Source organism: Bubalus bubalis, chromosome 8, assembly GCF_019923935.1.
Source record: "Bubalus bubalis isolate 160015118507 breed Murrah chromosome 8, NDDB_SH_1, whole genome shotgun sequence".
Taxonomy (NCBI): domain Eukaryota; kingdom Metazoa; phylum Chordata; class Mammalia; order Artiodactyla; family Bovidae; genus Bubalus; species Bubalus bubalis.
The window spans coordinates 92,332,476-92,360,472 of NC_059164.1; the positions used below are offsets into that span (position 1 = coordinate 92,332,476).

General features: G+C 61.1%; 1 protein-coding gene across 3 annotated transcripts; it reads left to right on the forward strand.

The window, feature by feature from the left end:
- On the forward strand, positions 1 to 27,991 carry FLNC (filamin C). Of its 3 annotated transcripts, XM_006074379.4 has the most exons (49): positions 1 to 640; positions 5,205 to 5,453; positions 6,975 to 7,072; positions 7,180 to 7,330; positions 7,424 to 7,542; positions 7,716 to 7,793; positions 8,003 to 8,165; positions 8,389 to 8,589; positions 8,968 to 9,033; positions 9,975 to 10,112; positions 10,474 to 10,600; positions 10,751 to 10,887; positions 11,103 to 11,296; positions 11,390 to 11,503; positions 12,115 to 12,258; positions 12,467 to 12,590; positions 12,740 to 12,900; positions 13,118 to 13,208; positions 13,291 to 13,460; positions 13,673 to 13,790; positions 13,885 to 14,147; positions 14,751 to 15,348; positions 15,946 to 16,119; positions 16,251 to 16,413; positions 16,654 to 16,814; positions 17,590 to 17,757; positions 17,835 to 17,958; positions 18,501 to 18,657; positions 18,731 to 18,920; positions 19,017 to 19,040; positions 19,160 to 19,407; positions 19,840 to 19,920; positions 20,234 to 20,333; positions 20,623 to 20,763; positions 21,025 to 21,153; positions 21,238 to 21,411; positions 21,968 to 22,129; positions 22,237 to 22,440; positions 22,885 to 23,037; positions 23,126 to 23,248; positions 23,374 to 23,616; positions 23,789 to 24,058; positions 24,157 to 24,294; positions 24,557 to 24,672; positions 25,350 to 25,482; positions 25,571 to 25,747; positions 25,894 to 26,112; positions 26,760 to 26,969; positions 27,084 to 27,991. In XM_006074379.4, the coding sequence occupies exons 1-49, from the start codon at positions 286 to 288 to the stop codon at positions 27,269 to 27,271; spliced, it is 8,229 nt and encodes a 2,742-aa protein (XP_006074441.1). In that variant the 5' UTR covers positions 1 to 285; the 3' UTR covers positions 27,272 to 27,991. The 3 variants fall into 3 exon arrangements, with proteins under 3 accessions (XP_006074441.1, XP_006074442.1, XP_006074444.1); XM_006074380.4 differs by lacking the exon at positions 8,968 to 9,033 and having other exon boundaries at positions 2 to 640; XM_006074382.4 differs by lacking the exons at positions 8,968 to 9,033; positions 19,840 to 19,920 and having other exon boundaries at positions 3 to 640.
- Positions 27,992 to 27,997: the final 6 nt, after the last annotated feature.

Below are 27,997 nucleotides of genomic sequence, written 5' to 3' on the forward strand. Positions count from 1 at the left end.
GGGGCCGCGGGCTCGGCGGGGGGGACGCGGCCCGGGGGCTTCTTAAACCCCCCGCCTCAGCCCGGCCCGCACTTTCCAGAGCACCGCTCCGCCCCCGGAGGGAGAGAGAGACACACACAGACAGAGCGCGGCCAAGGAGCCGAGGAGGCCCGCCCGAGTCCCGCCAGCCAGGGGTACGAGAGAAGTTCAGAGCCGCGGAGCGCACAGCCGCCGGTCCCGTCCCGGACAGCGCCCCACTAGCCCGAGCCCCGCCGGCCCCCAACCCCCGCCCCAGCCCGCGCCAGCATGATGAACAACAGCGGCTACTCCGAGGCCCCGGGCTTCGGCCTGGGCGACGAGGTGGACGACATGCCGTCCACGGAGAAGGACCTGGCCGAGGACGCGCCGTGGAAGAAGATCCAGCAGAACACGTTCACGCGCTGGTGCAACGAGCACCTTAAGTGCGTGGGCAAGCGCCTCACCGACCTGCAGCGCGACCTCAGCGACGGGCTGCGCCTCATCGCGCTGCTCGAGGTGCTCAGCCAGAAGCGCATGTACCGCAAGTTCCACCCGCGCCCCAACTTCCGCCAGATGAAGCTGGAGAACGTGTCCGTGGCCCTCGAGTTCCTCGAACGCGAGCACATCAAGCTGGTGTCCATCGGTCAGTGCGTGCGGCGAGGGGGCAGTACCCCGACGAGGGGCTGGCCCATGGGGACAGGGTGCTCGGGGCTGGGAGGGCGCGCGGGGAGCCGAGGCAGGGCCGAGGGTGGGGGGCCCGGCACCGGGAGAGGATCCTGCCCCGGTTCTCCCGAGGGGGCTCTGCCTTCATACGCCGCTCTGGTCGGCCGGCATCCCGAGGGCGCCCCCCGGGGGCATCCAGCCCAGGCCGTTTCTGAGCCCTCCAGCTTCAGACCCCCTCGCACGCTCTTGGCCAACCTGCTTCTACCCGCTCGTCTCCTTTTTTGCCACCCGCACCCTCAGCCCAGGCTTGAGAGGATGGGGCCAAAGCTCATTGCCGATTCCTGGGGGCGCCCCCTCCACCCCAGACAAAGCAAATGGCTTCCCAGTCTCCCAGCACCTCCACCGGGGAGGAGAGGCTGAAGACAGGTCCCCATCGCTGCCCGGTCCCAGGGATCCCAAGGAGAGCGGGAGAGCGGGTGGCTGGGCGGGCACGGGGCCCGGGCCCCCCGCCGGCATGTGCTGGGCAGCTGGGTTCAGGCCCAGGGGCCAGAGCCGGCAGGGCCCGGCCTCGGAAACCTAAAAAGGCTCTGAGCGAGCGCAGGCAGCCTTAACCCCTGCCTGTCCTCCATCAGCTTCAGCAGGCCAGGGAGGGGGCTCCCTCCAGTCCACTCCCGGCCCCAGCCCACCCCCTAAGCCCCGATTGGCTACAGCTAATGATCTGGGCTGAGGGGAGGGAGGCAAGGCCTGGAAAAGGGAGGAAGTCATTGAGTGTAACCAGATTTGGAAGGTGTGTCAGTGCTGGGTGGGGGCGGGGAGGCACTCCAAGCTGGAGAGCTGGGGGAGCCAAGGATGGGTTCTGAGAGCCTAGGAGTTGGCTGTTCCCTCTCAGCTCTGCAGTCACCCCTTCAGGCTGGGGGCCTGGGCAAGACCCTTACCCCTATGGTGAACTCTTAAGTGTCCTGATGTGATTTTCAGGAAAGCGCCCCTTGATGGGGTGCACCCCAGGGCCCCAGAAGAGGACTTTCACAGGGGGCCCAATGCCTACCCCCAGGCTGCCCCAGAGATTTCTTCAGATAACTGAAGGTCTGTCCATCCTCAGCCTCCCTCAGGGCATCTCTGGGCCTCCTGAATTAGTAGCTGAGGTCAGTCTGGGGCCCTTTGGCCCTGTCCAGTCCCCTCTACGCCTTACCCTCTCCTGCCCCAATACTGCCCCCCCACCACCCCACCCGCTCCGGCCTGGAAATAGCCCTGCCTCCGTGACACAGCAGATGTCTCTGAGCTTTCCAGAGGACAAGGCTGAGGACAGGGGGTGGGGGAGGGGGCCACCCTGGTGTGTGTAGTGGGACTGAGGGCTGCCCAAGAGTGTGTGTGGTTGGGGGGGGGCAGGGGTCAGCGAGGAGTCAGCCCTGGGCCCTTCCACCCCCCTGGCAGCTGCGATCTGACCATCTGACCGCCTGGACTGACTGTCCCAGGTGGGATCCCGAGGGGAGAGCCTGGGGCCTCACCAAGACTTTATAGGAAATGGCTCGGCCTCCCTCTCCCCTCCCCGCTGCGGGGGCGCTTGGCCCCTCTCCTGGCCTCATCCTTCCTGAGCGCACACCTCTCCCCTCCCCAACAGCGGTGCCTCTGGTTCCAGCCCCCTTGGCTCAACTGTGTGTGGAGAGGCCTTCTCAGAATAGAGGGGGAAGGAGGGAAAGCTGGCTTGGGGGCGGGAAGGAACCCTTCTTTCCCTTTCCTGCGGGGAACTGTTCCCCATTTGGGCCAAGTGGCTGACTCCCGCGGCCGATGAGATAAGCTGTCAGCAATTCAGCTGCTGGGCCCGAGGCGGAGGCTGCAGGGGAGGGGGCACAGACAGCAGCGGCTACCCATCCATCGGGAAGGAGGTGTCAGGGGTTCCCCCTTTCTGCTTCCTCTGATTCCCTTGGTCCCGCTTAGTGGTGAGAAGGGGCTGGGACGGGGGCTTCTCTGGGTACCATCTCAGGACTGAATGTGAGCCTCTAGGCACCCTCACGTCCCTTTCCAGGAGTGGAGTGGGAGCTGGGCATTGAGCAGTTCCTCTGAAGGAGGGCCGGGTACACAGTCTGGGTTGAAGGGGCGGTGTGCCCTCCTTACCCGCACCGCCCCCTCCGCCCCTCTGAACAAAGAGGCCTAGAGGCCGCTCAGCCCCGCAGCTGTTCCCCAGTTGCTATTCCTTCTCCTGGAGCCAACCGCCGAGGGAGGGGCTGGAGGGGGCAGCAGCTGTCCCGGCCCCTCCCTCACTGGTCCTCTCCTTTCCCCCCACTCCACCGAAGGCCTGGGGTGCCCTCAGGGACTGGCTCTGGAGCTCCTCCCACCCCTTTGGTGGTATCCCCAGTGGGGTGCAACGAAGGAAGAGGCCTGGCTTGAGCAGAGCTCCCCTCCTCTGCCTGGCCTCCAATGGGGAGGAGGGCGAGGAAGGTCATTGCTCCCAGAGTGGGACTCTGGATCCACCCCTCTCCTGCCACTTGCTGTCTGGCCCAAGGCCAGTTGCTGGGGAGAAACCTCTCCCTGCAGCAAATATGAATGACCCCCCTCACCCGCCCCCCCACCCCTTCCCAATCCTGGTGATCCTCGCGGCCTCAGGGCCTCCATCCCAAGGATCTGGCTTCAGTTTGCAAGAAGCACTTCTGGGTGTGTGAGCACCAGCTTTGGAGGCTGTCAGGGTAGTGAGAGGCCATGAGGCCCTCGGTGTCAAGGCTGTGTGAAAGTGTCCTGGGCCTGTGTGTGTTTGAGAGAGACCGCACCAAAGCACCGGGAGGCTGGGAGTGAGTGTGTCATGGAATCTGCAAGCTGCCAAACCATTGTGCTGCAGCAGAGCCAGGGGGAGAGGGGGCGGGCCTGGGGAGCTGCTGGGGAAGGAAGGATGAATCAGTGAAAGGGTGGGGGAGCCAAGGGGACCAGAGCCCAAGATCAGAGGGACAGAGAGACTGAGATTCCCCTCCAGGGGGCAGGTTGGGGAAATGCTGGGGACAGGGTGTGTGTGTGGGGGCGCATTCTGGAAAAGATACGTAAGAGGAGACACCTTTGGGATCTTTACTCTCTAAAGGCTGTCTTTCAAGATCTAGGCCGGGCGGGCAGGAAAAGATATGTAAGGGGGCACCTCCAACACTGCGCTTTCCCATCTCTCGGGTAACACCAGTAAACAAGGCTGAGTCTTTCACCCCCTCCCAACCTCCTGAAAGCAGTGCTCAGGGAAGCTGGTGGATTTCAGGCCTGCCTTGTCCTTTACAAGTAAGCTGGTTTCCAATGACCTATACTCTAGGCCACCTCCAGCTCCTGGATGTTTCTCTCTGGCTGTTATGGGGGAACTAGGCGCACCACCACCCCCGCCAGCCCCCAAATCTTGGAGTTCTGGTCCATAATATTTATCAAGGGACGGGATGGGTCTAGAGTCTCAGCTCCTGAGACTTGAGTCCACATGGGTAACACTCCCCCAGCTCTTGTGAAATCTCACTGGTCCCTGCCATTAACAGAACGTGTACTGTCCCCAGCCCCTCCTCCCAGAACTTTGTTCCAAAAGCATTTTATAGCATTCAAAGGAGAATTTGGCTGGAACCAGGTTGGTCCCACTCCTCTCCAACTTCAGTTTTTAAAATGTTCATTCAACCAGTATTTATTGAGATTTTACTAAGTTCTAGGCTCTGAATATATGGAGAGAAAAATACAGTATCTAGAGTGAAAGAAGGCAGACAAAAAAGATACATACTCTATGATTCTATTCATATAAAACTCTGGAAAATGCGAACTAATGTATAGTGACCAAGAGCAGATTGTTGTCTCAAAGTATAGACTAGGAGGGGCAGGAGCGATGAATCACAAAAGAAGGGAAACTTTGAGGAAGGGTAGAAGTGTTTACTATCTTGATTCGTGGTTATGCACATACTGTCAAAGGTAGGGCTCCCCTGGTGGCTCAGATGGTCAAGAATCTGCCTGCAGTGCAGGAGAACCAGGTTCAATCCCTGGGTAGGGAAGATCCTCTGGAAAAGGGAATGGCAACCCACTCCAGTATTCTTGCCTGGAGAATCCATGGGCAGAGGAGCCTGGCGGGCTACAGTCCATGGGGTCGCAAAGAGTCGGACACGACTGAGCGACTAATGTTTTCATTTTTCACATATTGTCAAAATGTATCTAGTTGTACTTTCTAATATGTACAGTTTGTTGTACATCACACAAAGAAGAAAGGAAACAAAACAAAACAGTGTCTGCCCCTAGAGACTTACAATCTTGCATAACTGTATAGATGCTTGTAGCCTGATAGGAGGCCCATGCAAGTGCCGTCAAAGAGTTGAAAATACCTGCCCAAGGGACATATTGGGATGCAGCCATGTTCTGAAGCGGGTGGGAGATACATCAAAGACTGGGCCTTGCGGGATGCAACAGTGGTAGGCAGAGAAGTGGTAGGTTCCAGGAGGAGGAGTCCAGACCCAACGCTTAAGCAGCAGCCTCAGAAGCTGGGCCAGGAGAGGGAGGGTGCTGCATCAGAAGTGGGGCCCTCATGAGCCCTGCTTGTCTCCTCCTCCCTGCAGACAGTAAGGCCATCGTGGATGGGAACCTGAAGCTGATCCTGGGGCTCATCTGGACCCTGATCCTACACTACTCCATTTCTATGCCCATGTGGGAGGATGAGGACGACGAGGATGCCCGCAAGCAGACACCCAAGCAGCGTCTACTCGGCTGGATCCAGAACAAGGTGCCCCAGCTGCCCATCACCAACTTCAACCGGGACTGGCAGGATGGCAAAGCTCTGGGCGCCCTGGTGGACAACTGTGCCCCTGGTGAGTGGACCCACGGCACACTGTGGCTCCCCGACCCGGGAAGGGGTGTGGGATGAGCTGGTGATGCCAAGGCTTGTGTTTGTCAGAATGTGTGTCCCAGGGCTGGGGGAATCAGGGCCTCCTCCTCCAGCTGAGAATCACTGCTGGAGTTGGACCCTTCCCAATGAGTTGCCAGATCCTGCAGTGGCAAGGACACTGAGGTCCAGAGAAGGCCAGTGACTTGTCCCAGGTCACACAGCTTATCTGTGGCGGAACTGAATCAGAGGCCGGCGGGGACCTAGAACTCCCTGCTCCGTGAACTTCCTATTTTGCTACACAAGGGTCATTTCTGCTCAGCCAGCAGAAAGAAAATGTGGTGGGACTTGTAGAGAGAAGGCCAGGACTTTAGGCCTGGAGAAGGCTGTTCTTTGCAAGCCCCTGGGATAGCTTTGAGAAGGGGTTAAGGCCCAGGATGATGTGGTCTGAGGCTGGTGGGACACTGCCCCAGTGGCAGGTGACCCAGGCCTGGCCTGGGCAGGTGGGGGCCACTGAGGGCCCATGAGAAGACTTAGACATCACAGATGAGAACAGTGCCCCACGCACAGCTCCCTTTCTGACCCTCATCTCCTGAGACGATCTGTCGTCTCCCCACCTCTTGGAGCCATGTCCCCCTGGGGGAATCCTCCCCGAGCCTGGGGTCAGCTGGGGAGCAAAGGGTGGGAGGAGGGGGCACCGGCCGCCTGGGAAGCATTCCCAGCTGCTGAGCCATTGCCCACGGCTGGCTCGGCTGCCAGCAGTGAGCTCAGCTGTTCTGGCCAGTCATGGATTCCAGCCTTTGAGCTGGTCCCCTCCCCGCCAGGGAGCATCACCCTCCTCCGCCAGCTCTGGCTGGGACCCAGCACCCCCTAACCCTGCAGCCTTTCCCAGGAGGGACCTGTGGCTGCCTCAGCTGTCCTCCCATCAGGAGGGCTGGGCTCTAGGCGGCCAGAGAGAACTCAGCCTCTCAAGCCCTTCAGTGCCTTCATTTCCCCGAGGCGGAAGTTAGGAAGCAGAGAGAGCCCTATGCTCTGCGGCTGGTGTGGGAAGCGCATGGACACTAGGGCTTCAGGGCAGCTGTGAGGAGACCTTTCAGGAGATGGGTCAGAGGCACTTGTGGGACGGGGACTGCCTACCCCTGAGGCTGCTGGAATGAGGCGGGGGGTCTGCGAGGGGTGCGCTCCCTGGGGTTTGGTGTTCAGGGTTGGTGCTGGGGCCTGGGCAGGCTGGAGGCCGGCTGGCAGGACTGGTGCCAGGCTGCGTCAGCTGGGGCAGAAAGGCCTTATTGTTGGTGCTCGGGAGGGCTGCAATGTGTCTAAACAGTGATGGGCATCCTGGCTGACGGGCTGTAAGGTTGGGGGTCAGCAGGAACCCGGCTGGTCAGGGGCCTGGGGCCGTATGAGAAGGGAGTGTGAACCCATGGCCTGGGAGGGTGTTGGAGCAAGTGCTCTGTGTCCTGGCTGACCGCTTCCCCCTCATCATTGCTTCTCTCCACCATCTCTCCAGGCCTCTGCCCTGACTGGGAGGCTTGGGACCCCAACCAGCCTGTGGAGAACGCCCGGGAGGCCATGCAGCAGGCGGACGACTGGCTCGGGGTGCCCCAGGTAGGCAGAGGGCAAAGGGACCCGGAGAGGGCCAGGGTGGGGTTGGGTCTACCTGGGCAGGATGCTGGGGACAGAGGACATTTTCTGACTCCCTTCCTCCCTGGCAGGTGATTGCTCCTGAGGAGATCGTGGACCCCAACGTGGATGAACATTCGGTCATGACCTACCTGTCCCAGTTCCCCAAGGCCAAACTCAAACCTGGCGCCCCCGTTCGCTCCAAGCAAGTGAACCCCAAGAAGGCCATCGCCTATGGGCCTGGTATGTGTTAAGCCCTGACGGTCTTCGCTGGGCAGCTGGACACGGGCTAGGATGGTTCTCCCTAAACTCTGCGGCTCTGCCTTCCGCCCTCAGGGATCGAGCCCCAGGGTAACACCGTGCTTCAGCCTGCCCACTTCACCGTGCAGACAGTGGACGCTGGTGTAGGCGAGGTTCTGGTCTACATCGAGGATCCTGAGGGCCACACCGAGGAGGTATGGAGAGGCCACTGGGGATCAGACAAGAGCACGGACCAACAGCGGAATGGGCTGGAGATGGCTGCTGGGGGCACCCTCCAACGCTGGAGAAGGGGGAGGCCTCACCATGGGGGTTGCAGAAGGCGTGGGGTCAGGAGGAGCTCTGACGCCGATCGTTTCCCTTCCCGTAGGCCAAGGTGGTTCCCAACAATGACAAGAACCGCACCTACGCTGTCTCCTACGTGCCCAAGGTCGCCGGCTTGCACAAGGTATCCCCCTGTAGGCCCTCCCATGTCTTCCCCACTCCATTCACATCCTTGCATCTGGCTGAATGGACCCCTCTCTCAGCTCACACCCCGCCCCACCCCCATGCACCAGCCCCACCCGCCTGCCACCCCGCTTGGCTCTGCCCCGCCCCTCAACCCCCCTCTCAGAGCTGCTTTCTTCTAGAAGCTCACCTTTGGCCTCTGACCTCCAGGTGACCGTGCTCTTTGCTGGTCAGAACATCGAACGCAGCCCCTTTGAGGTGAACGTGGGCATGGCCCTGGGAGATGCTAACAAGGTGTCAGCCCGTGGTCCCGGCCTGGAGCCCGTGGGCAATGTGGCCAACAAACCCACGTACTTTGACATCTACACCGCAGGTGGGGATGGGCCCTTCCACCAGACACCCCATGACTGTTCATGGTGGGGAGACCTGGGGGCCAGAGGCAGGGCCCGGCCAGAGGGCCATGGTCTCAGGGTGAGGGAACCCGAGCAGGAGGGACACCCCATGACTATTTTTTGGTTGGGAGGGGGAGCCTGGGGGCCATGGTCTCAGGGTGAGGAAACCCGAGCAGGAGAGGCTGACGGCTGTTGTCGTGACAGGGGCTGGCAGTGGGGATGTTGCCGTGGTGATCGTGGACCCACAGGGCCGGCGGGACACTGTGGAGGTGGCCCTGGAGGACAAGGGCGACAGCACGTTCCGCTGCACATACAGGCCTGTGATGGAGGGACCCCACACAGTGCACGTGGCCTTCGCCGGAGCCCCCATCACCCGCAGTCCTTTCCCTGTCCATGTGGCAGAAGGTAAAGGCCCTTCACCCACCCCCATGACCCCCCTCGCCAAAGGCCAGGACGCAGAGTGTTGCCACCGAGTCTGAGGACTTATGGGAAATGAAGCACTGCAACCGGGGGGTGGGTGTGGGTGGGGATGGGGCCAGGGGAAGCCTTCTGCAGGCTTAAAGTGGGCAGAAAGAAGAGCCCAGGGGTGGGGCTCCCGAGAGCTCGTCTGTCAGCCCCTGCCCCCGAGGACGGTCAGGTCACTGTGAAGGATACCAGACAGGGGCCACGGTAGAAGGGCTGAGGGGGAAGTGACCGGACCATGTGGGCGGAAGGGCATATTCATGGGCCCGCCTTGCACCAGGCTCTCAGGCAGTGACTCCCCACTCTCTCTCCGCCACTCAGAGCCCCTGCCGCCGCCGCCTGCCCCCTCTGTGCCCATCGTCCACCAGGCCAAGAAAGTGGTGCCACGTTAGTACACACCAGCAGAGGCGGGCCGGGCATGGCCATAGCTGACTGGCCTCACCTGTGCTGTGTGGCATGGCCCGAGCGGGGTGGAGTCGCCCCCCCTTCCGTGGCATTCTGTGACAGGCCCAGGTTCCGCGCCTTTGCCTCTGTTCTGTGGCAGCTCTGGTCTCCTGGGACTGGCCTGGTGATTTATGTGGGAAGGGTCTGGGTTCCGTGCTGTCGCCTGTTATGTGGCAGTGCCCGGACGCTGTGCCGTTTGTCTGTGTTCCGGGGCAGGCCTGGATGGATGATACATCGTTGCCTGTTTGGTGGCACCCCCTGGGTTCTGTGCCATTTTATGTATCCCGTGGCAGGCTGAGATCCCTGTCCTTTGGTCTGTGTTCAGCAGCAAAGTCATTGCCACCGGCCGCGTTCCGCAGCAGGCTGACCTTCATGCATTGCCTGTGATCTGTGGCAGGCTTCTCGTTCCACGACCCTCCCTCGTTCCATGGTGTGGCTGAGCGTTTTGGGGCATGACTCGGCTCCTGAAGCTGCTGTGGTGGCTCCGAGAAGGCTCGGATGGCTCTAGGTGGATGGCCGTGGGGTGAATGAAAGGCCCCTCCCAGTCTGTCTTAGCTCTGGGCTCCGCCCGGCCTTTGTCCCAAGTGATCCTGACTTGGAGGAGCCCCGAAGGAAGGGTTTCTTGTAACCAGCCTGGCGACGGAGGTCTGGGGGCGCTGTGGCTGCCCCCTGCCCAGCATGGCTCTCAGTTGTGTTGGGGGCGCCAGGGAGCAACAGGGGAGGGCTGCATGAGGCCACGGCCTGTGCCTGGGGAAAGGGGACGGGAGTTGGTGGGTCGGTCAGCAGGACTGCGCACAGTGAGGTGGGGACGAGTGGTGGTAAGGGCTGAGGCTCCGTCTAGGGCCCCTCAGCGCCCCCAACCTCACCTCTCCTCTTCCTCCCAGCCTGTAACCCCAACGCCTGCAGGGCCTCTGGGCGGGGCCTGCAGCCCAAGGGTGTGCGTGTCAAAGAAGTGGCTGACTTCAAGGTGTTCACCAAGGGTGCTGGCAGTGGGGAGCTCAAGGTCACAGTCAAGGGACCAAGTGAGTACCAGGGCCCAGGGCCGTGGTGGGGGGTCGGGAGCTGGGAGGAAAGGCAACCAGTGCTTCTGACCCCCTGAGGGCAATGACAGCACTGTGCACCCTCCCTGGGGGAGGGGCTCCAAAAAGACACTGACCAGAGACATTGTGGGACCTCAGGTGAACCGCCCTGCCTGGCTCAGCCTCCCAGGCTGCAAGCTGGGAAGGCTGCACTAGGCTGTTACACGGTGCCTGCTCACGGTGCCCGCGAGCAGCGCTGTCCTCAGCCAGGGACTGTCCCACAGCACAGTCCCAGGGGTCCTTGAGGGGACTGAGGTGCGGAGACGCACAGATCATTGATCCTCCGCTTCCCACGTCTCCTCAGGAGGCACAGAGGAGCCGGTGAAGGTGCGGGAGGCCGGGGATGGCGTGTTCGAGTGTGAGTACTACCCCGTGGTGCCTGGGAAGTACGTGGTGACCATCACATGGGGCGGCTACGCCATTCCCCGCAGGTGAGCACCACGCAGCCCTGAGCCCTCCAGCCTGGGCCCTCACAGGGTGGGCGGAGGGAGGCAGGCTGCCTGGGGCTCTGAGCAAAGGGAAGAGGGGTACCTCTGGTGGGGGCACCTCGGGATGTTGACACCAGCTGCCTCTTTTCCCAGCCCCTTTGAGGTGCAGGTGAGCCCAGAGGCAGGCATACAGAAGGTCCGGGCCTGGGGTCCCGGTTTGGAAACTGGCCAGGTGGGCAAGTCAGCCGACTTTGTGGTGGAGGCCATTGGCACAGAGGTGGGGACACTGGGTAAGTGGCCGAGGTGGGAATTCCGGGGAGTGGTGTGATGGAGGGACACTGGGGAGTGACTGAGGGGCAGGAGGCAGGAATTTGGGCCAGGGTTGAGATGAGACAGGCGCTGGAATGGGTGTGGTGGGTGGTGATGCTGGGAGAGTGATGGGGGACCTCTCTGGGTGTCCAAGTCGCTTCTGGTGCCCCCTGACCCTCCCCCACCTTTGCCCCAGGCTTCTCCATTGAGGGGCCTTCGCAGGCCAAGATCGAGTGTGATGACAAGGGAGACGGCTCCTGCGACGTGCGGTACTGGCCCACGGAGCCCGGGGAGTATGCGGTGCACGTGATCTGTGACGATGAGGACATCCGAGACTCACCCTTCATCGCGCACATCCACCCAGCTCCACCCGACTGCTTCCCGGACAAGGTGTGTCCCCAGCTCCTGCATCCCGGCCTGCGCCAGGGTGAACAGACCTTCCTCCCGTCCCCAGCTCAGCCCTCCACTCTTGCCCCTGCACAGGTGAAGGCCTTTGGGCCCGGCCTGGAGCCCACCGGCTGCATTGTGGACAAGCCAGCGGAATTCACCATCGATGCCCGGGCTGCTGGCAAGGGAGACCTGAAGCTCTACGCCCAGGTAGGGTGTTGCCCTGTCTTTCTGCCCCTCGCCCTGGGAGGGTAGGGTAGGTTAAAGAAAAGGGCCTCAAGGCATTACAGGACTGATGCTCACGAATCCATTTGAACTATGGGAAGTCTAAAGTTTTGTGTTTTCTTATTGATGATAATCTTAAAAAACATTGTACCAGATGTGTATTTTTATGCTAACCATTTGCAATTTAAAGATGGTTGAGTTAAGACATTGGTTTCCAGGTGAGTTTCTCAAAATGGTGTCCTTTGACCCCTAGAGGTTAATGAATATGTTCTTTGGTCCAGGAGGATGTTTCTTTTTTGAAAGTTTGTTTATTCAGTTTTAAGAACATTGGTTTAGCTGAGCCTTTTCCCCTGACAACACATTTTGGAGACCTAGGCTCAGAGACCAGGCCACACAGATGACCCTGAACCTGGTTCCTCAGCTCTCCAGGGTGTGCCCTGGCCACCAGAGCTCTGGCACTAGGCTCCAGTGGTTGGAGGTCTGTGATCTGTTTGCGGGGAGGGGCTTTGATGGTGGGCAAGCAGCCCAGCAGAGGGCGCGGGAGCTCTGAGACGGCCGGGGCGCTCTAAGAACCTTGCTTTGGGTGATGCCCACAGGACGCCGACGGCTGCCCCATCGACATCAAGGTCATCCCCAATGGCGACGGCACCTTCCGCTGCTCCTACGTCCCCACCAAGCCCATTAAGCACACCATCATCGTCTCCTGGGGAGGCGTCAACGTGCCCAAGAGCCCCTTCCGGGTGTGTCCTCCAAGCCCCGTGCCCCCTGCCAGCAACCCCAGAGGGAGGGTGGAACCCCAAGCGGAGGGATGTTGGCAGTCTCTGGGCCCTGTCCCCACTCCCCACTTCATGGCCCCTGTGAAAAGGCTAAGACCGGGCCTAGAAGTGCTGGGGAAGGGATGGACCTTGAGGGAGGGGCCCCACGCTGACCGTCGACTCCTCCCCACAGGTAAACGTGGGAGAGGGCAGCCACCCTGAGCGGGTGAAGGTGTACGGCCCCGGCGTGGAGAAGACAGGCCTCAAGGCTAATGAGCCCACCTACTTCACAGTGGACTGCAGCGAGGCGGGGCAAGGTGCGTCCAGGAGCAGGGAGTGGGGGCGGAGCCGGGGGTGTCCGGGCAGGAGGCGCTGGTGCCCTCCACCTGTTTCCCGGAGTGGGACCCGTCACGTGCAGGAGATTGTGGAGCCCCCAACTCATGGCCTCGTGCCTGCCTCCCTTCAGGCGATGTGAGCATTGGCATCAAGTGCGCCCCTGGCGTGGTGGGCCCCGCAGAGGCTGACATCGACTTTGACATCATCAAGAATGACAACGACACCTTCACAGTCAAGTACACACCTCCAGGGGCGGGCCGCTACACCATCATGGTGCTGTTTGCCAACCAGGTACCCTGTGCTTGGGTTTTGGTTATCAACCCTAACCTCACCCCCTTACCCGATCCCAGCCAGCAGCTTGAGAGGCTGTCATCTGGGGACAATTCTATTGCCCCTGACTGAGCACTTCCTGTGTGTGGACAGCATGCCTCAGAGGAAGCAAAAGGGACAAGGGACTCTTTTCAGACACTGCCCGTGTCCACCCTGACCAAGCCTTTTCTCCCTCCAGGAGATCCCCGCCAGCCCCTTCCACATCAAGGTGGACCCATCCCACGATGCCAGCAAGGTCAAGGCAGAGGGCCCTGGGCTGAACCGCACAGGTAGCTGTCTGGGTGGGGCGGGGCTGGGGTGGGGCGGGGTGGCCGCCAATCCCTCACCACCATCTCGGGATGGGCGCTCCAGGTGTGGAAGTTGGGAAGCCCACTCACTTCACCGTGCTGACCAAGGGAGCTGGCAAGGCCAAGCTGGACGTGCACTTTGCTGGGGCCGCCAAGGGCGAAGCCGTGCGAGACTTCGAGATCATCGACAACCACGACTACTCCTACACCGTCAAGTACACGGCCGTGCAGCAGGTGTGCCCCCTCCCCGGCCCTCCTGTCCTGGCTGACTGGGGGCGTGGGGCTCCTTCTTCCAGTCCCAGAGGGCCTGCTTGGCGTCTTGGCCCGTTTCCTGCCTCCCCATCTCTGAGCCGTGGATCTCTGAGCCTCTGGTCTGTGTTGGCCAAGGACATGTTGGCGGGCTGGGTCTCAGCCCCTCAGTTCTGACTTCCTGCTGTACCCATTAGGGCAACATGGCAGTGACAGTGACCTATGGTGGAGACCCTGTCCCCAAGAGCCCCTTCGTGGTGAACGTGGCACCGCCACTGGACCTCAGCAAGGTCAAGGTTCAAGGCCTCAACAGCAGTAAGTGGGGCAGGAGCTGCCCGTGCAGTGAGAAGGGTTGAGGGGGGCGGTGGGTTGGAGTCTCTGCTCACCGTGTCCCTCACCCTCCACACAGAGGTGGCTGTGGGGCAGGAACAGGCATTTTCTGTGAACACACGAGGGGCTGGCGGTCAGGGCCAGCTGGATGTGCGGATGACCTCGCCCTCACGACGACCCATCCCCTGCAAGCTGGAGCCTGGCGGTGGAGCTGAGACCCAGGCGGTGCGCTACATGCCCCCTGAGGAGGGGCCCTACAAGGTGGACATCACCTATGATGGTCACCCGGTGCCTGGCAGCCCCTTCGCCGTGGAGGGCGTCCTGCCCCCTGACCCCTCCAAGGTGAGGAAGTAGGGGCGGGTGGGAGCTGGGGGCTTGTAGGGAAGGTGGGTAGTTCACAGGGGCCGAGGCCAGAGGCCTTATGTCCTGGGGTGAGCACAGCCAGGGCCCAGAGCCGAGGCAGTCCCCCAGCTCAGGACTTGCCTTTGCAAGAGCTTAGTTTTTGTTTTTTTATATTTTTATTGAAGTATAGTTGGTTTCCAATGTTGTGTTAATTACTGCTGTACAGCAATGTGATTCAGTTATACATGCATACAAATGCATACATTTAAAAAAATATTCTTTTCCATTATAGTTTATCACAGGATATTGAATACAGTTCTCTGTGCCATACGGTAGGACCTTGTTGTTTATCCATTCCATATATACTCATATCAAGACAGCTTAGTTATTAAGAGCCTGGCCTTGGATCTGACCTGGGCTTCAACCCCAGGTCCATCAGCCGGGACAGATTTTTTAATCTCCCTGCGTTTCCTCACGTGGAATTGTTATCAGGACTCAGCTTGTGGGAGCTGCTACAGTTGAAAGTGCTTAGCTGATTTGGGAGCCACGAAGGCTGGGCGTGGGACCAGTCGAGGTAACCCACACACCTGCTCCTTCTTTTAGGTCTGTGCTTATGGCCCTGGTCTCAAGGGCGGGCTGGTAGGTACACCAGCGCCCTTCTCCATCGACACCAAGGGAGCGGGCACCGGTGGCCTGGGGTTGACCGTTGAGGGCCCCTGCGAGGCCAAGATCGAGTGCCAGGACAATGGGGATGGATCCTGTGCCGTCAGCTACCTGCCCACGGAGCCGGGCGAGTACACCATCAACATCCTGTTTGCCGAAGCCCACATCCCCGGCTCACCCTTCAAGGCTACCATCCGGCCCGTGTTTGACCCGAGCAAGGTGCGGGCCAGTGGGCCAGGCCTGGAGCGCGGCAAGGCTGGGGAGGCGGCCACCTTCACTGTGGACTGCTCAGAGGCGGGCGAGGCCGAGCTGACCATTGAGATCCTGTCGGACGCCGGCGTCAAGGCCGAGGTGCTGATCCACAACAACGCGGACGGCACCTACCACATCACCTACAGCCCCGCCTTCCCGGGCACCTATACCATTACCATCAAGTACGGCGGGCACCCTGTACCCAAGTTCCCCACCCGCGTCCATGTGCAGCCCGCAGTCGACACCAGTGGGGTCAAGGTCTCAGGGCCCGGTGTGGAGCCGCACGGTGAGTGAGAGAAACCTGGAGCTGGTCATGTCACCAGTCAGGGGAAGAGGGAAGCGGGGCTGAGGGCTTGGGGGGCAGCACTGGCGTCCTAGGGGCTCAGATACCCCTGAGAAGGTATCAAAGCCAAGGGCAGGGCATGGAGCTGACTGCTTCTGCCTGTGGCCATTTTCCTTGGGACATCCTCAACTTTCATCAGCCGATCTGAAAATCAAAGAATCTTGCATTTGATGGTACAGAGGGAAGGCTTTGGGGTCGAGGGCGACGAGAGTCAGGAGATAGTTCAGCTCAGTTCAGTGACTGAGTTACTATCTGCTGGGGGCCAGACCCTGGGCCAGGCAGGGTGGGGCATGCAGAGGGTTGGAAGAGCCAGCCCCACGCTCCAGGGGCCCACGGCCAGGTGGGGAGACTCAGGTGAGCAGAATGTCACTATGTGCTGAAGAGAGGGAAGGCCGGGGCTATGGGAAGCAGGGCCTGGGCTGTGGGGATGGTCCAGGCTGGGGAGTAGCAGGTAGAGAGGAGCCGCCGCCTCAGAGCTGGGGAGGGAGGGCAGGGGTGGGCAGGCGTGTGAGGGCTGAGCGCTCGTCTCCTGGGACCCAGGTGTCCTGCGTGAAGTGACCACTGAGTTCACTGTGGATGCGAGATCCCTGACAGCCACGGGTGGGAACCATGTGACGGCTCGCGTGCTCAACCCCTCGGGCGCTAAGACGGACACCTACGTGACCGACAACGGGGACGGCACCTACCGCGTGCAGTACACAGCCTACGAAGAGGGTGAGGGGCTGGGCTGGGCGGGACGCCGGCGGGCTGGGCAGGGACGCCGGAGGTCTGGCCCCAGCGTTTTCAGAGGGGCGGGTGGTGGGGACCGCGCACACCCTGACCTGAGCCGTGTGGCTGACTTCCAGGAGCGCACTTGGTGGAGGTGCTGTACGATGACGTGGCCGTGCCCAAGAGCCCCTTCCGCGTGGGCGTGACTGAGGGCTGTGACCCCACCCGTGTCCGGGCCTTCGGGCCAGGCCTGGAGGGGGGCTTGGTCAACAAAGCTAACCGCTTCACTGTGGAAACCAGGTATGCCTGCCCCTTTCCTAAACTTGACCCTGATGCTGTGGCCACCCTGAGCCCAGCCACCTGCCCTTCCCCCTCATCCTGCTGTGTGGACCTCATCCCCACCCACCCTCTGTCAAGGCTGCAAACCTCCCTGCTGTAGCTGCTGGTCTCTTCTCAGCCGGCCCCACACCCCTATTCACCTGCTTCTCCATCCCAACTCACTGGTCCTTGCGGCGCTGATGTAGGGCTGTCCTCTTGTAGGGGAGCTGGCACCGGGGGCCTAGGCCTAGCCATCGAGGGCCCGTCGGAAGCCAAGATGTCTTGCAAGGACAACAAGGATGGGAGCTGCACCGTGGAGTACATCCCCTTCACCCCCGGCGACTACGACGTCAACATCACCTTCGGGGGCCGGCCCATTCCAGGTGTGCACTGGGGGCGGGAGGGGGTGTCGGGGAGGCCAGCAGGGGGCCTGCTCCGTGTGAGGGAAACTGGAAGGAAGTAGGAGGAGGAGCAAAGCCCCAAACCAGCAGGAGGGACGAGGAGTAGGCAGGCACGGGTGCCATGGTGAGGGCTGAGGCAGGGCGGCGGGTACAGCTCATTCCCAGAGGCCCAGCACTGGTGTCTCGGCCCTTTTGCCTGGGGCACCAGATCTCGTGAGTTCCATCACTCACAGTCCAAGCCAGTGTCAGGACAGCCTCTCACACCCTCTTGCTCTGTCAGCAAAGCCAGGAACCCCCCTCCCCTCCAGCAGGGGTGGGGAATGGTTGGTGTCTTCAATTATCACATTACCCGGGCTTGCTGAAATGGGACTGTCCCCGCCCTACTTATCTAATTTCATGCTGGAAAAAATTCATTTTCTTTTACAAATACTTCTTTTAGCAATTTACTAATTTAGGAGGGCCTTCTTTCAGGCATGTGGCCTAAATAAGTGGATTCACCCTGCCTCAGCCTGTAGCCAAGTTTTTGGTTTTTGTTTTTAAATTTTACTTTTATTAATTTTTATTGGAGTATATATTCTGTAGCCAAGTTTATTTCTCCTTGTTACATTTTCTTAGCAAGTTTCTAAGTGTTTGCACGTTTGGTCTGGTATCCCAGGGGCATTTCAAAGGCAGGGGAAGCCTCGCTTTCCTGGGTCCTCTGAGTCGGGGAGACCTTCTGGGGCAGGTGGGCTGGGGCTGACGACCGTCTTCCTTGCAGGGAGTCCATTCCGGGTGCCAGTGAAAGATGTGGTGGACCCCGGAAAGGTGAAGTGCTCGGGCCCAGGGCTGGGAGCCGGCGTCAGGGCCCGGGTACCCCAGACCTTCACAGTGGACTGCAGCCAAGCTGGCCGGGCGCCCCTGCAGGTGGCCGTGCTGGGCCCCACAGGTATGGAGTGTCTGGGGCCAGGTGGAAGGAGACGGAAAGGGTGCCAGGAGGCTCTGCTGACTATTCCCTTTGCCCAGGTGTGGCCGAGCCTGTGGAGGTGCGTGACAATGGGGATGGCACCCACACCGTCCACTACACCCCAGCCACGGACGGGCCCTACACAGTAGCCGTCAAGTATGCCGACCAGGAGGTACCACGCAGGTGAGGCCCAGCCTGGGGTTCTGTGCTCTGCTGGGCTCTGGGGAGCTCTCACCAGGGCCACCGCTGCAGGGCCACTCCAGGGCCCTGGAAACACTCCCCTACTTGTCTACGCCTCATCTGTTCTCTGCTGCACCATCCCACTCTTCCTAAGGGCCCCCTGCCCATCTTCTTCTCTACCCTGGAGGTGGCACAGCCCCAGGGGCTCTCCTCTGGCTGGGCTGTCCCCCTAGTTAGCTACAAAATCAGCACCTTGGGAAAAGGCATCATGTGGCTACAAATAGGTGTGACAAGGCAGCCTCCTGCAGCCTCTCTTCAAAGCATCTGAAGCATCTTCCTGGAGAGTGCAGAAGAAATGCCCAGGCTTTGTCAGGGCCACACCTTTGTGACCCTCCCCTAAGACTCAGGCTTGACTTGGTCCCTCCTCCCTGCCAGGACTCCTCTCCCCTGCTCGTGAATGTAGGGGGTATTCCAGGCCCAAAATGAGATGAGATTCCTTCTCCCCCTGAATCTCAGCCAACTGTCTATCCCTTCTGCCTCTCAAGCCCCTTCAAGATCAAGGTGCTTCCAGCCCACGATGCCAGCAAGGTGCGGGCCAGCGGCCCTGGCCTCAACGCCTCTGGCATCCCGGCCAGCCTGCCCGTGGAGTTCACCATCGATGCCCGGGATGCTGGGGAGGGCTTGCTCACTGTCCAGATCCTGGTGAGTCTGTGCTGCCCACCTCTCAGGCCAGGGTCTGGGCACAGGCAGGCCTTAACCGCTGCTTCTCCCCCAGGACCCTGAGGGTAAGCCCAAGAAGGCCAACATCCGAGACAACGGGGACGGCACGTACACTGTGTCCTACCTCCCGGACATGAGCGGCCGGTACACCATCACCATCAAGTATGGCGGCGATGAGATCCCCTACTCGCCCTTCCGCATCCATGCCCTGCCCACTGGGGACGCCAGCAAGTGCCTGGTCACAGGTGGGCACCCACCCCTGCCCCTCCCCTCCCTACACACCCCCACCCCCACCCCAGCTCATCCGTAACACTGCGGCTTACGCTTTTCTCTATTTCCAGTGTCCATTGGAGGTCACGGCCTGGGTGAGCGTCCTTTTTCTTCTCTTTTTGGTGTGGGCTGAGGCGATGGGGGCAGCTGGAACTGAGCGGGGGGAATGGGCACAGGTCCCACGGACCCCTGACCGGGCACTCCTGTGTGGCAGGTGCCTGCCTGGGCCCTCGCATCCAGATTGGGGAGGAGACGGTGATCACAGTGGATGCCAAAGCCGCAGGCAAGGGGAAGGTGACGTGCACGGTGTCCACACCTGACGGGGCGGAGCTCGACGTGGATGTGGTCGAGAACCACGACGGTACCTTCGACATCTACTACACGGCGCCCGAGCCCGGCAAGTACGTCATCACCATTCGCTTCGGAGGCGAGCACATCCCCAACAGCCCCTTCCACGTGCTGGTAAGTTCAGCGGCCACAGCAGAGCTGGGGGTGGCAGGGAGGGGGGCCAGGCCCTCTTAGTGGGAGCAAGGAACCCCAGAACCCGTCCTCACGTTCGATGGATCCTGGGCCCAGAGTGCTCCAGGGTGGGGCCTGTGCTTTCCCGCAGCCTCCCAACCCAGGAGGCATGCAGCCCTGCCTCTGGCCCCTCTGGGCGTCAGGCAGCTCTCTGGTGGAACCTGACCCCCGGGCCCACCATCCCCGTCCATCTCCTCAGGTGGCCCTGCAGGACAGGGAAGCCCTCAGGAGAGTAAAGCACCCAAGATAGCCATCCTGCCCTAGGGGCAGCCCAGGGTATCAGGTCCCTGGGCCATTCTGAGTCAGCCTGTGGTCACCCGAGCTGGTGGGGACTGGCCTGTCACAGCCCGTACTCTCCCGTGCCTTGCCTCCCAGGCGTGTGAGGCCATGCCCCGCGTGGAGGAGCCCCCAGACGTGCCGCAGCTGCACCGGCCCAGCGCCTATCCCACACACTGGGTACTGCCCCTCCCACCTGGGCCACACTCGCCCCCCGCCTCCTCTTCCTTCATCTCTTCTCTTCTTCAGTGGCCAGGGCTGGGGCATGGTTTGGGGGCCATCTTGGGGAGCAGGCGGGAAGTCAGGCGGGGCAGACGGATCCCGGAGCTGGGCACGGCACCTCTTCTCTTGCAGCTGACGCGCCTCTTCTGCCCTCTGGTTTCACCATTAACCATCTTGCTCTTTCCTCACCTTCTCTGACTTCAGTCACGGCCCAGGCTGAGTTTCCCAGACCTTTCCCAGCCAAGTGACTGTTCCCTCTCCCCCGCCACAGGCCACAGAGGAGCCGGTGGTGCCTGCAGAACCCATGGAGTCCATGCTGAGACCCTTCAACCTGGTCATCCCCTTCACTGTGCAGAAAGGGGAACTCACAGGTACTGCCCCAGGGCCCCGTGGCAGGATGGCCCCAAGGGAGGACATGTGTCCAGGCCCAGCTCCTCCTTAAGAGATGAAAGCTGGGGCCCAGAGTGGGGAAGTAAGCTCCCCGGGGTCACACAGCAAGCTGAGCAGAGCTGGAACTCAAGACTCCAGCCTTCTGTCTCCCAGGTCAGGATTCACCCTGAGGCCTCCTGGCTGTCTCCTGGTGGCGGGGGAGCCTGGGACAGCAAGGGGCTGGAGCCAGGAGAAACTGGGGTCCCACACGTACCCGTGTCTGCCTGGCAGGGGAGGTGCGGATGCCCTCTGGGAAGACCGCCCGGCCCAACATCACTGACAACAAGGATGGCACCATCACAGTGAGGTACGCGCCCACCGAGAAGGGCCTGCACCAGATGGGGATCAAGTATGACGGCAACCACATCCCTGGTGAGTCGGGGCTGAGCCGGGCTGAGGGGAGCCCACAGTGACTTCCTCCTCATCGGCCTTCTTTCACTCATAATTATTGAGCATGTGCTGTGTGCAGACACATGTGAGGCCCCAGGAAGGCTGGTGTCCTGGTGGGAGGCCCCGTCGGCACAGATGCAGGGCCTGGCGGGGAGGCTGTGGGAAGGTGTGGGGGTCCGAGGGGGGCTCAGGCAGCCCCTGTGCTCACTGCTGACCCAGCCCCCTTTCCCCCACCACCCCCAGGGAGCCCCCTGCAGTTCTACGTGGACGCCATCAACAGCCGCCACGTCAGCGCCTACGGACCAGGCCTGAGCCATGGCATGGTCAACAAGCCGGCCACCTTCACCATTGTCACCAAGGATGCCGGGGAAGGTGAGGGGAGCTCCGGCAGGGGCTGGGGATGGGCAGCGGGGCAGGGGTGAGGCCCTCTGACCACGGCCCCGCCTCCACCCACAGGGGGCCTGTCCCTGGCCGTGGAGGGCCCGTCCAAGGCGGAGATCACCTGCAAGGACAACAAGGACGGCACCTGCACCGTGTCCTACCTCCCCACGGCGCCTGGGGACTACAGCATCATCGTGCGCTTCGACGACAAGCACATCCCCGGGAGCCCCTTCACAGCCAAGATCACAGGTGGGTGGATGCGTGGGCACACCCCGGCACACGATGGCTGTGCAAGCCCGGCACGTCCAAGTCTCGGGTGCTTAGGGTAGGGTGCCCTCCAGGTGGAAGAGGTCATTTTTGGATATGTGTAAGGAGTACGCTGTTCTCTACAGCAAGTGAGAAACACTCAGCTACCCTTTGAAACACACTCTCGCAGTCTTTTAAGTCAGGATGTTGATAGGTGAGGAAACTGGTAGGCCTGGAGGGGCAACACACAGCAGGTAAGGGAACTGGGCTGTGCGGTCTAGTCTCAGTTTTTTTTTTGGTCCTACTAAATTACCTGACTCAGAATTTAAATTTATGTAAATTAGAGGTTTAACCCATTCAGGACTGGGGTGCTGACTCATCCCTAATCTCGGGCCCCTAACATGTGCATGGAGATTGTGCTCTCCCCAGTCTCTCTGTGCCTGCTTTGGGGGTTGAGGGGGGTGGGCAAAGGCTCTGTTGAGTCCAGGGAGCCTCCTGATCCCCACGAGGGCAGGGCCTGCCTGGAGTCACCCCGCCTGACATGGCAACTCTCCCCTAGGCGATGACTCAATGAGGACGTCACAGCTGAATGTGGGCACCTCCACGGATGTGTCCCTGAAGATCACCGAGAGTGACCTGAGCCAGCTGACCGCCAGCATCCGTGCCCCCTCGGGCAACGAGGAGCCCTGTCTGCTGAAGCGTCTGCCCAACCGGCACATCGGTGAGCGTGGTGCCATGGCAGGGGCCCAGGGGAGGAAGGTGGGGGAGCTGGGAAAGGACTACTGCCAGGCCCAGAGCTCCATTCATGCCTGACCTCCCCCTCAACAGGCATCTCCTTTACCCCCAAAGAAGTTGGGGAGCATGTGGTGAGCGTGCGCAAGAGCGGCAAGCATGTCACCAACAGCCCCTTCAAGATCCTGGTGGGACCGTCTGAGATTGGGGATGCTAGCAAGGTGCGGGTTTGGGGCAAGGGCCTGTCCGAAGGACACACATTCCAGGTGGCGGAGTTCATCGTGGACACTCGTAATGCAGGTGCTTCTTGCCCCGGAGACCCCTCACTGTAGCTAGTGCCTCAAGTGGGGACCAGTCCTTTCCTTTACAGCGCCCCTGGACCATAACCTCCCCTCCTGAACTTCCTGGCCCAGTCTCTGCTGAGATTCCCATTCTGGGGCCCACCTGGGAAGAGTAAATGTCCCCCTGTCGCTTCTCCTGTGTCTAAGAGAAAGCTCAGCCATCCTGAGTCTGTCTCTCCTTCACTCACCAAAACCCAAGAGGCCTGCCTTAGAGAAATTTCCAGACTACCTATCCCTGACCCTCTGGGTCACTGCCTGGCTCACCCCTCCTTCTACTGAGCCATCTTTCCTTAGTGGTTACGATGCTCCTTGGGTGTCGGTTCTGGGCGGAGCCTGGGGTTTGGGGAGGGGAGAGCAGATGGCAGTGGGGACTGAGGGAGACATGTCCCTTGCCTCCCGCTAGGTTATGGGGGCCTGGGGCTGAGTATTGAAGGCCCTAGCAAGGTGGACATCAACTGTGAGGACATGGAGGATGGCACGTGCAAAGTTACCTACTGCCCCACCGAACCTGGCACCTACATCATCAATATCAAGTTCGCTGACAAGCACGTGCCTGGTAAGGCTCTGGGCTGTGGCCAGGATGGGCCAGGAGGCTGGAGACGAGTGACCTGAGGTGGCTGACCCACTCTTTCTTGTCCCTACAGGAAGCCCCTTCACAGTGAAGGTCACCGGCGAGGGCCGCATGAAGGAAAGCATCACCCGGCGCAGGCAGGCGCCATCCATCGCCACCATCGGCAGCACCTGTGACCTCAACCTCAAGATCCCAGGTGAGCGCTGGAAGAGCCTGGTGGGGTGGGGCTGCGGGGACGGCCCAGAGCCTGTCCCCGGGGCCTCTGTCCTTCTGGCTTATTTCTCACCTCCCTCCCCTCCGCCTGCTCCACGTGTCCCACAGGGAACTGGTTCCAGATGGTGTCCGCCCAGGAGCGCCTGACACGCACCTTCACCCGCAGCAGCCACACATACACCCGCACGGAGCGCACAGAGATCAGCAAGACGCGGGGCGGGGAGACCAAGCGCGAGGTGCGGGTGGAGGAGTCCACCCAGGTTGGCGGAGACCCCTTCCCCGCCGTCTTCGGGGACTTCCTGGGCCGGGAGCGCCTGGGCTCTTTTGGCAGCATCACCCGGCAGCAGGAGGGTGAGCAGGACCGGGCCGGGCTCTTCACAGGGAGGTGGGCCTTCTGTCCCTCGGGACAGGATGGGGAGGCTGCTGGTCTGAGCAGAGGAGGGGGTGTTTACTGAGGGAGGGAGGGAAGGGTGAGGGCCTGGAGCAGCCCCGGTGTCGCCCTGACACTCCCCACCCCCTGCAGGTGAGGCCAGCTCTCAGGACATGACCGCACAGGTGACCAGCCCGTCGGGCAAGACGGAAGCTGCCGAGATCGTGGAGGGGGAGGACAGCGCGTACAGCGTCCGCTTTGTGCCCCAGGAGATGGGGCCCCACACGGTCACTGTCAAGTACCGTGGCCAGCATGTGCCAGGCAGCCCCTTTCAGTTCACCGTGGGGCCGCTGGGTGAAGGTGGTGCCCACAAGGTGCGGGCTGGAGGCACGGGGCTGGAGCGAGGGGTGGCTGGCGTGCCAGGTAAGGGGGTAGGTTCCCGGGATGGGGGATGGGGGAGGACAGCCAGCAGGGTGGGCGACAGTGCTGAAGAGCTGCCCCTGTCCTGTTTCCGTCTCCAGCCGAATTCAGCATCTGGACCCGAGAAGCAGGTGCTGGGGGCCTATCGATCGCCGTGGAGGGTCCCAGCAAGGCAGAAATTGCATTTGAGGACCGCAAGGACGGCTCGTGTGGGGTCTCCTATGTCGTCCAGGAGCCAGGTGGGCATCTTGCTGGGCCTGCCTGACTTTCCAGACCAGGCTTCTGCTCGCCCCGGCAGGAGATAGGGCTCCCAAACCAACCCCTCACCTGGGCCGCTGCAGTTTCTCTGCCCCATTTCCCTCCACTCTACACTCCTGGGAACATGTGTCTCCAGAGCTGAGCTCGACCTAGGAGCTTGTCTGGGGCTGAGATCAGGGTGGGGTTGTTTCCCCCGCTGCTGTCCCGTCCTGGAGCTTGCACTGACTGGTCTTCTCTCCCCAGGTGACTACGAGGTCTCCATCAAGTTCAATGACGAGCACATCCCAGACAGCCCTTTCGTGGTACCCGTGGCCTCCCTCTCAGATGATGCTCGCCGTCTCACTGTCACCAGCCTCCAGGTGTGTGCCCGGGGGGGATGGGGCCCTCCTGCCACCCTGAGGGATGGGCAGGAGTAGAGGATGGTAGGCCCATGTGACCAGGGACTTAGCAGTGACCTTGGAAGGGCCAGACAGGTGGCCCCTCTCTCCCAGTGTTTGGACAACAGGGGGCTCTAGCTATGCTAGCTGCCCCTTGGGGTAGTCTTGGCAGCCTCAGGTGCCGCTGTGTCCTCCGCCCCCTTCCCCATCCTAGAACTGGTTTCATCTTCACCACCTGCCCCTCCAAACCTCCCCATCGGCCCCACCTTCCCCATCAAGTGCCCCCAGGGCAGTCCAGCCCACATGCCTCTTTTTCCCATCCCAGCACTGGGTTCTCTGCTATCAGGCCAGCTTTATGGTATCTGGGTCTTAACCTCCCCAGCCAGGACAGGACACATCATCTCTGGTCCCTGACCATGCCCGGCACAGCCAGGTGGCCCCACCTTATAGCAGGTGGTTGCCAAGGCCAAAGACCCAGCCTCTGCCTCCCATCGCAGCCTTGTTCAGAGCCTCCCTAAGCTGGGTCAGGCGGCAGGGGGCAGCTGGGGGTGGGAGGAGGGAGCCTCCAGGCTAGGCAGGAAGGGATATCAGTGCCAGGCTGCAGACATGAGCCCTCCAGGCCCTCCCAGGAGTCTGAGCACCCTCCGTGGTCTCTGCAGGAGACCGGGCTCAAGGTGAACCAGCCGGCGTCCTTTGCGGTGCAGCTGAACGGCGCACGGGGCGTGATCGACGCTAGGGTGCACACGCCCTCGGGTGCAGTGGAGGAGTGCTATGTCTCCGAGCTGGACAGTGGTGAGCTGGCCTGTCCCTGCCAGGCTAGGACCTTCTGGAAAGGGGAGGGGAAAGACTAAGGCTCACCCACCAACCTCTGCCCCCACAGACAAGCACACCATCCGTTTCATCCCCCACGAGAATGGCGTCCACTCCATCGACGTCAAGTTCAACGGTGCTCACATCCCTGGCAGTCCCTTCAAGATCCGAGTTGGGGAGCAGAGCCAGGCTGGGGACCCAGGCTTGGTGTCGGCCTATGGTCCTGGGCTCGAGGGAGGCACTACAGGTGAGTGCCTGGGGCTGGGGAGAGGGGTGGGACAGTGCTGATGAGCCCCAAGTCCTGGCAGAGGTCTGCTCCGGGGAGCCCGGGCCCATCCCAGCTCTGGGCTCCAAGCCCTTCTTACCTACATCCTTGCTACCTCTGGTCCCCAGGCGTGTCGTCAGAGTTCATCGTCAACACCCTGAATGCAGGCTCAGGGGCCTTGTCTGTCACCATTGACGGCCCCTCCAAGGTGCAGCTGGACTGTCGGGAGTGTCCCGAGGGTCACGTGGTCACTTATACTCCCATGGCTCCTGGCAACTACCTCATTGCTATCAAGTATGGTGGCCCCCAGCACATCGTGGGCAGCCCCTTCAAGGCTAAAGTCACAGGTGAGTGTTCTGGGTGGGCTGAGGTCCCACCCTGGGCTGGAAGCCTATCCTGGGCTGGCTCCAGTGGCTGTTCACATCCGGGTCAGAGTTGGCCCCAAACATCAGTGTTTCAGGTTACCAGGAATAAAGTGGGCCTGGCTTTACACAACGTGCCATTCCCCACCTTCTATGTGTGGACTCGTGCACATCATTTAAAAAAAATCAAATCCCTCTCTACTGTCCATCCCTTGACTAATCTTTTCCCTGCGGTGGCTCCCCAAGTTTTCACTTAACTCTGCCCTCCTGGCATCCCCGTTTCTGGCTTCCAAGAAGACAGAGCTCAGCAGACATTTACCTGATTCTCCTTCTGGAAGCTGTGTGAAGGATTGGTTGGATACTTGTTCCTTTTTAAAGCAGGGCTCTACCTACCGTGTGACTTGGGGTCCCAGACAAAGCCTAGAAGGGTGGGGGGTGGGTGGACAGAGCCATGGAGGCCCCAGACCTGGAGACAGGTCTGCCCGAGAGCCCTGTGTGAAATGGGCTGCTGCTCCTAGGATGCTGCAGCTGAGGAAGGGAACGTGGGCTGTCAGGGCTGCCACACGGGGCCTACCGCCTCGGGAAGAGCAGGCCTCTGACCCGGCTCGTGGCCACCCCACCCTGCCCCTCAGGTCCCCGGCTCTCTGGAGGCCACAGCCTTCATGAAACATCCACGGTTCTGGTGGAGACTGTGACCAAGTCGTCCTCAAGCCGGGGTTCCAGCTACAGCTCCATCCCCAAGTTCTCCTCAGATGCCAGCAAGGTGGTGACGCGGGGCCCCGGGCTGTCCCAGGCCTTTGTGGGCCAGAAGAACTCCTTCACTGTGGATTGCAGCAAAGCAGGCAGGCAGCAGGCGGAGCGGGGGAGCGGGGGCGGTCTCCCAGGGTGGGCAAGTGTGCGCGAACATGGGGCCAAGGGCCGGGGGTGAGCCTGTCCCTCGCTGCCTCTCTCTCCAGGCACCAATATGATGATGGTGGGCGTGCACGGGCCCAAGACCCCCTGTGAGGAGGTATACGTGAAGCACATGGGGAACCGGGTGTACAACGTCACCTACACCGTCAAGGAGAAAGGGGACTACATCCTCATCGTCAAGTGGGGCGACGAAAGTGTCCCCGGAAGCCCCTTCAAAGTCAATGTGCCCTGAATCCCAGAAGTGCCTCCCCCCAGCCTCGGCCCCCACCTCTGGCCAAACACACTCACAGACACACAGACACACACACACACATACACACACACACCACGGGCCACACCCAGATGCACGCTCGCAGAATCAGACACACAAACACCTGCCCTGGGGTGTGGACGGAGTGGCACTGCCCCCTCGCTGCCAGGCCCTCTGGCTGGAGGGCCTTGCCTGTTTCAGGGCAGTGTCCCTCGCCTCAAATGTGACCTGAGGGTGAACTGGAGGTTGGGGGGCCAGGGAAGCCCTGTGTTTTCTGGTGGGGCTGAGGCCAGTGGAGGAGCACATGTTTGGGGGTGTCTGCATGTGTGAGAGAGGTCACCCTCAAATTGCACTGCCAGCCAGGCCTCCTAGCCGCTGAGGACTGCGTCCAGCCCCTCTGGTGGCCACAACCCCAGAGCGTTAACTTGGAAAACAAAGCACAGTCAGAGGAGAAAGTGTACCTAGCGGCAGCTGCACACACATCCTGGCCCCAGGCGATTGAGACCCCAGCCAGGCTTCTTGGGGGACTGATTTCTTTCTTTTTTTTTTTTTTTTTTTTAATAATTGCACAGCTCTGCCCCATGGGGGGGCCTTTTTTACACACTGCGAGGCCCAGCTTTCTGGGGGGCTTTTGCACATGTCATGCGGCTCAGCTGGGAGCCGTTTAGGCGGAAAACTCCAAATAAAGTGCGGCCTGTCGCAGAGGTG

Coding starts and splice junctions, on each gene's coding strand:
- FLNC (XM_006074379.4), top strand. CDS start 286: ATGATGAACAACAGCGGCTACTCCGAGGCCCCGGGCTTCGGCCTGGGC. Junction 9,034..9,974: donor GGCCAAGAAAGTGGTGCCAC/GTTAGTACACAC, acceptor TCTTCCTCCCAG/CCTGTAACCCCAACGCCTGC. Junction 20,334..20,622: donor GCAGAAAGGGGAACTCACAG/GTACTGCCCCAG, acceptor TCTGCCTGGCAG/GGGAGGTGCGGATGCCCTCT.